This window comes from Periophthalmus magnuspinnatus, chromosome 7, assembly GCF_009829125.3.
Source record: "Periophthalmus magnuspinnatus isolate fPerMag1 chromosome 7, fPerMag1.2.pri, whole genome shotgun sequence".
Classification (NCBI taxonomy): domain Eukaryota; kingdom Metazoa; phylum Chordata; class Actinopteri; order Gobiiformes; family Gobiidae; genus Periophthalmus; species Periophthalmus magnuspinnatus.
Window position 1 is genome coordinate 21,813,531 of NC_047132.1, and position 12,104 is coordinate 21,825,634.

The 12,104-nt window shown below is 38.9% G+C and overlaps 1 protein-coding gene across 1 annotated transcript; it reads right to left on the minus strand.

Annotated features, from left to right (window-relative positions):
* Positions 1 to 93: 93 nt before the first annotated feature.
* Positions 94 to 7,431, minus strand: nr1h5 (nuclear receptor subfamily 1, group H, member 5). The gene is made up of 11 exons (XM_055223209.1): positions 7,370 to 7,431; positions 5,582 to 5,939; positions 3,301 to 3,687; positions 2,137 to 2,277; positions 1,934 to 2,058; positions 1,761 to 1,859; positions 1,607 to 1,694; positions 1,402 to 1,518; positions 1,119 to 1,202; positions 888 to 1,001; positions 94 to 720 (listed from the first exon to the last, which is right to left on the minus strand). Exons 2-11 carry the CDS (start codon positions 5,673 to 5,675, stop codon positions 497 to 499), a joined length of 1,473 nt encoding a protein of 490 aa, XP_055079184.1. The 5' UTR covers positions 5,676 to 5,939; positions 7,370 to 7,431; the 3' UTR covers positions 94 to 496.
* Positions 7,432 to 12,104: the final 4,673 nt, after the last annotated feature.

The following is a 12,104-nucleotide window of genomic DNA, read 5'->3' on the forward strand; positions in this document are numbered from 1 at the left end:
TCACCAAATGCCCAATTTCAACAAATATTTCCTCATTTCAGGAAATCAATAAACTCAATGCAATTATAACAATATTTAGCATTGTTTCATTTCTTTTTTTTTTTTTTTATCATGCCCAGTAACCTGGCCAGAATGATAACTGTATTTTTTATATAGAGGAAAGTGTGTATTCTGGATCCCAGGCAAATACTAATTGCTCTAGCCCAGGAGTCACCTTCAGGGTGCCTGCAGGCGTGTGGTAGTCTTGGGAGACCTAATGGCAAAGCACATGGGTCAACATGTTGAAAACTTGTCATTTATTGTATTGCATATAAATATTGATATCTTGTGGCTAGTGTTGAGGTAGCAGATGTTTCCCATGTCTTTTGTGAATACTATATTGGGAAATGGTGTAGATTAGCATCTGTAATGTTAAAGGCTCTAACACAGGATTTCCACATCATACAAAAATACATTAGGATAAAATATAACAAAAAGTTCATGAACATTGTAAATGCTATAAGTGACAATGTGGTGTGTCGGCCAGTCCACACTGTTGTCTCAAAATGAGGTAGTTGTGTTGAAGTGTCCGCAGCTCCGTCAGTCTGCCCAACAACCGCCCAAAACGCTGTGGTCCTCCTCGTGCAGCTCCGCCATGGGACCCACACACTGTGGACAGCAGATCTAGCACAAGCTCCTGCATGCTCTCTACACAGTCTGCAGCTTGTGGGGATGCCCGGTCTGTAACATCACGACACAGTCAACAGCATGAACTCATGTTTTAATGGGACCTACTTTCTTTATGGTCTGTATCTATTCATTCAGAAGGTTTATATGGCTACCTCTACTTCTCCCACACAGCGTGACAGTGTAGGAGTATGCTAAAATGTAAGATCATGTTAAAAGACCTGAGCAGAGTAGTGCTGTAGCAGTAAGTAGGGCATATTCAGAATCTGAGAGCTGCAACGCCACCATGCTGTGAAAGAATGTCAATACAGGCTCCAGCAGCTCATCACAGGCTTCTGAAATACATAGAGACACCAATAATATATTCTAATAGTGAATCATTATATTCTAAAAATGAATAACAAAGCTCAGTATATCAGAATATCAGGTTAGATGGGGGCAGGGAGTCTTACCTGAGCTGGTGAATGTCCTGTTATGAAGGCTCTGCTTTGAATTTCTGTACCACTTGTGGGACCACATGTTGAACAAGTGCAGACCTGAAGACAACACAGAAGGATTGTGTTTTTTCATCTTTAAACTTAATTCAAAATATTGCAGTTTAAACATTTTAATATAAATGATGTGTGGTAATGAATTTGAGTGTACTGTTGTACTGTTGTATAGTGTTTTGCATGTTGTGCAGTTATATAAGCTCTATGTATTCATAACAGATGTTTTTGACTATAGAACATTTACCTGAGGGGGAGATGTTGGGGCAGTGGGAGAATTGTTGTGCTGAAAGCAGGAACAACACTTCTACAGAGGAGGCTGACAACAAGGAAGTCTGCTCTGAGGGGTCCAGAAGGTCAAAGCCTGGAGCACACAGGGACAGTGAGAAGAGCTGGTAGAACATTACATTAACCTCCTTATGGGATCCACATCAGGGTGGATCTGACGGTACCTGGTATTGTCCTGGCGTACTGTAACAGTCTGTGAAGATGAGGCGCGTCAGACACACCTTCCTCCTCTGTGTATGACCACTCGTACATCTGAACACAAATATATTACTGAACTGTTTTAAAGATTATTGATACAAAGAGTTGAGAGTAGAGTACTCTGTCAAAGCTGCAGTCTTGCGTTCTGAACAGTCTGTGGGCCTCCTCCATCCTGTCCACTATGTACTTTTGCTCTACAGTTAGACCAGGAGACAATGCCTGAAAATCAATACCAGTTTTAATGGAGTCCTATATAAAACATATAGTTCTGAGTTTGCTTATCTGCTCCATACATTTAGATGCTGTCTGCTGGTGGAGCTGACCCTCTGTTTACCATCAGGACTGTCCTCCTCCTGGGACCTGCCTCGGCCGCCTTTCCTCAGGCGTTTGGACTGGCACTGCACCTCTGTCAGCAGACCTAGAACACGCACCTCACAGTGAGCTCACCTGATCTCATGTCCTGGTGTTGGTGTTAGCATAAACAGTGTGTGCTTACATTCGGCGAGCATGCCCACAGCCCTGCACTTGCGTAGCCGACAGTCCTGGCACTTCCTCCTCATGTACATGTCCATCTCACAGCTGCCCCCGCTCTTGCACTGGTACACCGCCTTCTTAGTCACACTGCGGCGGAAGAAACCTGGACAAAAATCCAATAAAAATAAAATTATTAATATATATTAAAGTCAGGTTGTGATTTGTTATGTGTTGTGATCATTTATCTGATAAGCTGGTTTTAACCTGGATAGTCAAATCTGAAATCCCGCCCTCCACTGCACCTTTTGATTGGGGACATCAGTGTCATGTTTATGTGATGCCTGATAGTGGAGTTGTAGATGCAACACATATGCCAGGCTTTATGCAGGCCTCGGTAATGTAAGATCATTTACAGGTGTGTGACCAGTGCAAATAGAAGTTCTTGGAAATGGTGGACAAGGAGGAATGCACAGATAAAAACTGCAATATCATTGATTGACCATTGACTTTAGTTTTCATTAATTGCAACACACAGAAAGATTGGAATAGTAAAAGCTGATAACATATTTCAGTGAACTCCAGAACACTTAAAATGTCTTGACTTCTTACAATAATATAAAGCCTTTAAGGCTTTAAGCACTTTACAGGCTCTCGAAGTGCTACACGGTGCTCATTCATTTACTCCAGACTTGACGGTGGTAAGCTACTTTTCTAGCCACAGCTGCCCTGAGGCAGACTGACGGAAGCAAGGCTGCCAATTTATGGCATCAGTGCCCCCTGAGCACCAGTCACTTACACAACCACCTCATTCATACGAGACAAAGTAGCTGAAGTGTCTTGCCTAAGCAAAATACGACAGAACTTAGTCCTAGCAGGAATCAATCATCCGACCTTTGGGTTGCGACTGCCCTAATAATAAAAAACGTCTGACATTTCTCTAAATTGTGAGTGAGACAAGGAACAAGGGCCCAAATGGCTGTGCAGGACAACAAAATATGTCACTATAAATCACATAGTTTCAAAGTATTAATTTATAAGCACTGATGAGTGCAGGTTTGTGCAGCCTTTTAATTTCCCCAGCTTTGTTTTATATCCTGGCAAAAGCCATATGTGTTGTCTTTGTGTTTAACTGCACTAGAAGCGTTCAAAGTGATACAGTCCCAGCACAGGGGATTATAGTTTGTACCTTTGCATCCTTCACAGGTGAGAGCGTTGTAGTGATAGCCCGACGCCTTGTCTCCACACACCACACACAGCTCGTCTTGATCCCTCCTCCTCCCTCCAGTACCCATCCTCATCCTGCGTCCATGAAGAAGCCCCGGGGCCCCCAACTCCTGTGTGGCCCCCCTGCAGTGAAGCCCTGGGCTGGGGTCATAGGTCGCCTCTGCATAGGGGGGGCTGTAGTGGTGCAGAGGAGGGCAGAGCAGAGAGGAGGGTGATGTGGGGGAGGGAGAAGAGGAGGAGGGAGGGGAGTACACGCAGTAGCCAGAACTGTACTGCTGCTGCGGGCTGTATGGGAGCAGCTGGACGTCAAGGTCCTGGAGAGGGTGGTACACAGGGTCAGCCAGCATGTCTGAAACAAAGAGTCAAAAGACAAAAGCTGTGAAATGAAAGCATAAATTATAGAGGGGTTGAGACAAAATGTTTCTTTGCTTCTACTCCACTCAAAATGCACTTGTGTTGCATACACCTCAGGAAATGCAGTAGTAGAGAACCACTGGGAACCGACTGTGGTTTGTATTTTAGGGCAAGCAGCCATCATCTTGTATGAGGTAGGCCAATAGTCAAAAAAACATGTTTGGAAATAAGTCAAGTGGATAAATATAAAAATGTTTCTTCATTTCTTTGTTCGTACGCACTTTTATTTGGACAATCAGTACTTAAAATGTGAATAAACATTTGTAGAGTGTGGAATGTGATATTACGTGACTTGTATGACACAACACGGCTCCGTGGGGACAAGTTTTATTTGGAAGATTTTATGTTTTTAGATACAGAAGACAGGATGCAGCTGACACAAAACACTCATGGTAAACGTTTTTTGATTTTTTTTAAAGCATGTTCAAATGTATTAAAAATTTGTAAAAATGGTTGTATTTTAGTTGATTATTAAAGTGAATCAATAACAGCCATGATTGTACCACAGTGGCACAGTCCAAAAACACCATTATGTAGTTGATTTCATTACTACTATCAATAGAATGTGTGTATTTAGGACTCCTTGTTTGTAAATCTCTACAACACAGTCTAAATATTCTGCAGAGCATCCTACGCACATGCCCCGACCCCCAGTGGCTGTCCCCATGAGCCTGTCCCCTGGCTGAGCTCTGAGGGACCAAGGGGACGTGACCATGTACATGTCATATATAGCTGTTGATAGACACTAGTGTTTTTGTGTCACCATGGAAACCAGAGGTACTCACTGATACATCGTGATTGGTTATGTGTGTTTGAAAGATTATGTAGTAAAATATGTAAATATGTTCTAACAAAAATGGTTTTACTCGTCATTACTCAACAACGCACTCTGAAAGGCAGTGTTTTACAGAAATAGAGCAATAGATTTTGCTCGTCATCAAAGTGGAAGTGGGTGTGCAGGATGAGAGGGGGCAACCGGTAAACATAAAATAAAGCCTGCAGGCCGTCCAACCTTGACTACTCGGTATTTTGTGTATTTCAAGCAATGTGTGAATAGAACCAAGAAGTGCCTATAGCTTCAAAAAGTAAGTCAAAATGCATTTTTACTATAACAAATAAATACAAAAACAAGATGTGAAAATGTATGTAACGTTCCACTCTACTTCAGGACTGAATGTGGATACAAAGGTACTGGTACAATAAAGGCAGTGGTGGAAGAAGTAATACATTTTGTTACGTAAAAGTACAGATACTTGAGTGAAAAAAATACCACATGAAAAAGTTGACTTGAGTAAAAGTATTAAATAATTAAATAAAAGTTTAAAAATGTACTTAAAGAGTAAAAAGTAAAAGTATTTTGCACAGATTTAGAAATGAAGCTTCAGATATAGTAATTTGTTCAATAGAAACAACTGAATAGGTACTTGTTAGCTCAAATTATGAACTTGATAAAAAAAAAAAAACAACATTCGGCCTTTTGAACAGATTTGAAATATACCTGTTCTCAAATGTAGTGAAGTAAAAGTGAAAAGTATCAACTGTGCAAGTAAAACTATAGGCCTATAAAACTGTATTACGATTTATGCAATATAAAGCAACAAAATATTGCCAAAACTACAGGAGGCAGTAACTACAAAGACCATGATCCACTGCTGTAAATCACTTTTATTTTAAAATGTGACAATATATATTTTTTAAAAGAGACAAATTATAGGTTACCACTATAATAATAATAACAACCCAACTGTCACACTCAGGCTTTGCTATTTGCTACATCCCATAGGAGTGGCAGTTATGGCTGAAGTTGGATCAAACATGTCAGTACTCACCGTAGTAGTGCAGTGGTTCAGTGGAGTATCCATCGGGACAGGACACAAACCCCCCAGCAGAAAAACTCATGTCCACTTCAGCCCACTCTCGCATCGGGACACTGATTCTACTGCTCCTGTCCTGTTACACACAAACAGTTATTCTGCACAACACTGTTTAAATCACCAGCAGGAGAGAGGAGGGCCCAAAGCAGGCGAGGGGGGACTGGTCCAAGCAGGAGGACATGGACAATCAGTGTAAGTTTAGAATAATATTAAAGTTGAAATAAGTTTTAAAGTGAGCCAAAATATAAAAACACACACCTGTTCAAACGCCCAAGTCTCCATTATTATAGAACGTGCATGTACATTTTGGCATCTAAAACGCATTTACAAAAAAAATAATTATTCCTTTGGGTTATTTACGGCTAACACTAGTAGTAAAATACATAATGAGCTGGTAAGTAAGCATTCTTTTAATTTATAACGTACCGTATTTTCCGGACTATAAGTCGCTCTGGAATATAAGTCGCACCAGCCAAAAAATGTATAATAATGAAGAAAAAAACATATGTAAGTCTTTTTTTGGGGGGGAATTTAATTTACAAACTCCGACACCAAGAACAGACATTTTATCTTTAAAGGTAAGTTACAATAATAACAATAGTATAGAGAACAACAGGCTAAATAGCAGTACAGCACGCTAATGTAACACATTTATGTTTATTCAGCTACATGAAGCATAGACAGAATAACATAGATAACTAAAGCATAAAAAACAAGCTAACAACTTTACTCTCGATCTAACTTCAAATCTCTAAACCCATTGAATTCTTTGTTCCACGATGTCGCTTCTGAAAAACTCCATCAACTCTGGAGATAGATGAAGCGCCGCGTCCTCTTCTGTGTGGCTGTCATGTTTAGTCTTTCTCAGATGTCTTTTAAATTACCTTAATGTTGAAATTTTAAATTTTCATATTTTAATAATTTCACATATAAGTCGCATCTGAGTATAAGTCCCACCCCCGGCCAAACCATGATAAAAACATATACTTTTTTCATGGTCATAGTCCAGAAAATACGATTCTTATAATGTTTATTCTGAATTGCCACATTGTACAAATGTTTATGTTAGAGAAAGTCAGTCCCTGTTATCTTGACCTATGTCATCAGAGGTATAATATTCCCTACAACAGAAGCATAGCCAAACTGGACCATACAAGACTGGAATGGACAACACAATAGACCCACAATGTCTTGACGGTTCATGTTTCTGGGTGCTGGGTCCCATAATGATATTAAATAAACTTCTCCTGCGTTAGAACTCCAGCCTCTTCTCTTCAACTCATGGGCTACTACAATTTATCCTGTAACAGCTTAGCCATCAACACATTTACGATACCATAAGAGAGCCTAAGAGAGTCTTTAGTTGTCCCACAAGGGGGAAATTCCAGTTACGATGCTATGTTCAAGAACTGTAGGTAAGTAGAACTTTGCAGTCAAAAATGAAGATACATAACTAATGAATAAACTTAAAAATCTAACAAATTTGGACAATCAAAAATACTTAGATAATTTAAAGGTAATAGATATGGTTTATAAATACTAACTGGATAAATTACTTACCAGGATAGCAAAAGGGATTAATGTATAGTCCCCAATCGAAAGTGTAAGGAACATTTAAAATACAATGGAATATAGCTTTATTTACACATGAGCAGTTAAATCAAATCTATATTCTCAGAGTACAAGGGTCAAATAAGGTCTTATATGACATGAGTAATTATGTTTTCTCTATTGTTTTCTTACTTTGACAGTGGCTTGATCCAGATGGTGCTTGTCGCTGTGTGTCCCTTTGGATGTTTGTGTAATCCTGAGTGCGCAGGGAGGCACTTCACTTTTGCCCTCTGTTTACTACGTGCTTATTTGTATTTCAGTTAATAATAGACTAATTGTGGACCCAGATTCCCCCCCAAAACAGACTACTCAGGAGCAGGCTAAAGGCAAGGCAGGACCTCTTTGCCCATGATTTTTTAAGTCTTTTTGAATTTAAATATGCTCCACACTTAGAGTGACCAGATTTTCAAAACCCAAAACTGTGACACATCCAGATTGGGATGGTTGGTATAAATAAAATTGTGAAAAGAGCGTGTAATACTGTCCATTGTTGGCAGGTATCAAATTGGTAAAAAAAATAGGGACACCTGGGAGAAATCTTGAATAAAACTGGGGTAAATGAATGTTTTTGGATAAATCTGCTGGGACAGGGGACACAGGGCTCAAAACTGGGACTGTCCTGGGTAAATAGGGATGTCTAGTCACCCTATCCATGCTACTTTTCAGTTGAGGGTTCTAGGACTTGCTTGACTCCGTGTAGATGTTATTGCTTTGTCTTGAATGCTCCACAATATGGCATTAAACTCATTGCTATCATGCATTTATTCAGTTATAGCCTAAGTGTTAAAACGTACCTTGAAAAACATGCATTCTTACTGCGAATGGGCTTGCCTCTCCACAGATCTGACCTGGCCACCTCATTACCTGGCCCATGAATTTAGTAAGTTAAATGCCGTACTGTGGAACATTCCAGGCGAAGCAATAACATCTCCATGAAGACAAGCGGGTGTGGGGACTATGGGGGCCACTGTAACTCCTCAGATGTGTTCATGGGATTCAGCCTCCTGTTCCAGATGATAATTTAAGGACTTTTCACCATCCAAAAATCTAATATTGTTTTAAATTATCAATTACTATGACAATGACCCATATTTTCATCATGCTGAAACCAATAGACAACAATAACGGCCATGAATCTGCAAACATCCAACCTTTTACTCCATGTAGCCTATATTCTGTTTACGCACCGACAGCACCCATGTATCTCAAATCTTTCAAAGTCATACTACGGAACATTCCAGGCGAAGCAATAACATCTCCAGGTGTGGGGACCTTCGACAGAAAAGTTACACAATGCACAGGAGGTTAGCAACACTGATAATATGAATAATACATTGGAATTTCTTTAGCTAGTTTTGAGATATAAGGAGAAAATTAGACCATTGGGGCCATCATAGTGTCTCTATATGAAAACTTCCAGGTAAAATCAGCATTTGCCTGAGTGGAGCAGTATTGAATCAAATAGCTGTGTTAAGATGTGAAGGTGAAGGTTATGGGTGACCAGTTGGATGTTGGATGCGTCCAGGCTGGAGGTGGAATGAAGCCACACATCTATCTGTTTGTGTTTGACCCGTAGATAAGTGCAGGGCAGAGACTGACGCTAAAGAATGGGACATGAGTGAGAGTGGACAATGTGTCTTAAGGGGGTGTCACAGAACTGGATACAGGCCCAACATCCCGCGCTCGTCCCCCCGGGAGCTGAGTGTCAGGAAAAGTGGGAGTAAACGCTGTAATTTTTGTGTTTTTACTGTGAGTGGTGTTAAGACAGTATGAAAAGCTACCTATTGGTTCTGAGTGTATTTGTGGGTTTCAGCGTCTTGTTACTGGCAATAATCTAAGGAGTTTTCACTATTTGTAATTTGTTGTTTTAAAGTGTTAACAGCACCCAGTATTTTTCATCATTATGAAACCCATGGTGCTTGGCCAACTCTTCTGTATGTGGGTTTGGCTATTAGAGTTCATTTTATCCACTTTTAGCCCTAGATTAGACCTGGAATAGTCATGTTTTGTACTTTTTAGAACTAGATTTAATTCTGGTACTTGGAAAACTTCCCTTTGGTGGTACTTGTTGTGAAAGCATATGTGATGATTTAATATTAAAAGATGGTGCAAGAGCCAGTTTTCCCTACTGATTACACTGTGCTTTGCCATAAAATATTTAAAATGTAACTTCTACTCATTCAATTCTATTACTGATTACAAGAACTGGCTATATTACAACAAAAATCTGCATTTTAATAACAACGTTCATAACTGGCCCAGCATCTGTATTAAATATTATTGGTGTATAGCAGGGGTGTCCAAACCTTTCTCATTAAAGGCCACATATAAAAACACAGACAAAGCTGAGAGTCAATTGAGGGCCATAGACTGGTCACCAATACAGTGAATACTTTAAATCTGCGTTATTATTGCAAGTTAAACTGAACCAGTAGACCTTTATTCATGCTCACATCCTCAGTGGGACACATATAATTTTTGATATGGCCTTGTTAAAGTAGATTTTCAGAAATGTACAGGAAAAAGTACTGTTTAAGGTAATATGGGCCAATTCACCTGGAAGCATAAGGGCCGAGGGCTGCATTTGGCCCCTGGGACACAGTTTGGGCACACCTGGCCTATAGAATGTGGTGATGTCATTTGAAACCCTTTAGTTTATTGAGGGGACATGAAATTACAGACTGGGTTTCAGATGACAGTATAACATTCTATAGGTCAATAATAATTAATACAGATGGGCAGCTAAAGTGAATATTGTTTTAATCAAGTTTTTAGTTGTTAAATAGTGAGTTCTTGGGTCTAATCACTTATAGAAACCATCAGGTTCAAAACGTGTGAATTTATCTTTTGGATATTTCATGGCAAAGTGCAATGTACCAATAGGAAAACTGTCTCTTTCCCCGCCATGTGAGAGTATGACATCATCAATTAATAATGGTCATAGAGTTTATAGACCATTTAGCTACTGAAGTAAGCGACTGCAGAACATTAGCTACTGGTTGTCATGTTTATTCTGGACTGTTAGGATATAGAGTCATTAGCGCAGACTCACTCATATTCATGTGAGCTGCAGATAAGGTTAGCACTTCATAAATCTATATGGGACGAGGTTTATCGGCAGACCCCTGACTCTGCTCCTGCTCGCTGGTAATTGGCTGTATGCTTCACTGATTCTCAGAAAAAACAAATAGTGGGTTTTGAGTAAAGCCCAATCCTTGATATAAATGAGTGAAGAAGTGTTTAGACTTTAATGGAATGAATCTTTATCTCATCAAATTCCAGCCATGCTAAAACAACACATGAACGTTGTTTCTGTGCTCTTCCATAATTCATGTTAAAGGCTATCATTTATAAACATAATAAGCCAAACCAGGGTTATTCATGCGCTACGACTTTAAACACAAACTGGGGTCTCACAAAATATCCCCCAACATTAGATCTGTTTCGATAAAAATAAAATAACAACTGCTATTTGATTTTTGTGAAAAATACTATACAAAAAGCTTTACTAACATCGTTAAACCAGTATTAAACTTGAACTAGACTATTACTAACTGGGTCTAAACCAGGACAAACCCAGAATTAAGCTAGGACTAAAGCAAAATTGAACAAAATTATTTATAAACCCTGCATATTTAGGCTGAGTTCTTCTCTCAGACAGAAACCACTCAGTTCCACCTTGTGCTCCATTATGTTTTTAAACTCCTCACACCTTCACTAGAATCATTTGGATAATTTCAGCCCTGGAATTGCCAAACTCTTCTAAATAAAAGGTGAAATACAGCTGTTACCTGGAAAACTACAAGTTCATGACATCACAAGGTGGAACAAAGCATTTTGAGCTTTGGAGATGTAGACAGACTAATAATAAAGGTTTACTCAAATGTGTGTGAATGAAACAAAACACAAGTCCAGGTATGTTTTTTGGGAGGTAACAACATTCTAAAATGGCTTAAAGCTCCCAAGAGTCATTTTTTGCGTAACATAAGACCTTTAAAGTAAACAAATGATAGTGTGTAAGAACAGTTTATTTTGAAGTTGGTTAAACTTGAATTGTGGCATACAAGAAAACACCACTTTCAGTTCTTTTACATTTGGTTTAATGCATCTGTTTCATACACACACACACTGGATGAGATTCATCTTGTTAAGGAGCATTTTGTATTTTCTAATCTTAAAATCTGTACCTTTTTAGTGTAAATTTCTAGATAATCACAGTTCCATCTTATTAGTATTCCCTCTGAATATTTAGACATTCATAAAACAGGTTCAAGGCCCATAATGTTTGACGATAAAATTTCATTGGACAGCTGTAAAAAAAAATCTTTATCAACTCTTTACAGGGACCTTCATTTCATGCATACTATTAAAAATGACTTGTCCTCTAAGCTGTAGCTGTCATTTTAATACACCACGTAAATCTATAGTTTCTTTATATTGTATCGGCTTTTATTACAGTTTTGGAATAAATAAAAATAAATTTAAAATGGTATTATATCGTCTAGTTTTATAAATTGTGATGTTTAGTGTAGGCCATCTGAGAATTTGAATTAGTCCTGAAACATTTTACCTGGTTAAATAAAGACAACCTAATGGGTCCTCTTGTTTGCTATTAAGTATATAATTCAAATATTAACTATGAACAAAAATTATGTATTCTCAGTTTTCACAATTCCCCTGAAATAGCAGGGAATTGTTGAGATGAAATGAGAGATTTCCCTGAGTATTGTTGAAGTTCTTTGGTGGTGTCTCATTGCTGTCTCTCATTAGTACATTCCCGTATGGAGTGTTTATAAACAGTGTGTAAGTGATGGTCAGTGATGGATGTGTGCCTCCTATCACCAGCTCTTCCTCTCAACTCCCCAGT

Bases quoted from the DNA above. Each gene is read 5' to 3' on its own strand.
- nr1h5 (XM_055223209.1), bottom strand. From the start codon at position 5,675: ATGCGAGAGTGGGCTGAAGTGGACATGAGTTTTTCTGCTGGGGGGTTT. The intron at 1,519-1,606 runs GTACCGTCAGAT...TGTGTGCTCCAG, and splicing joins GTACGCCAGGACAATACCAG to GCTTTGACCTTCTGGACCCC. The intron at 721-887 runs GTCTTTTAACAT...GTGATGTTACAG, and splicing joins TACAGCACTACTCTGCTCAG to ACCGGGCATCCCCACAAGCT.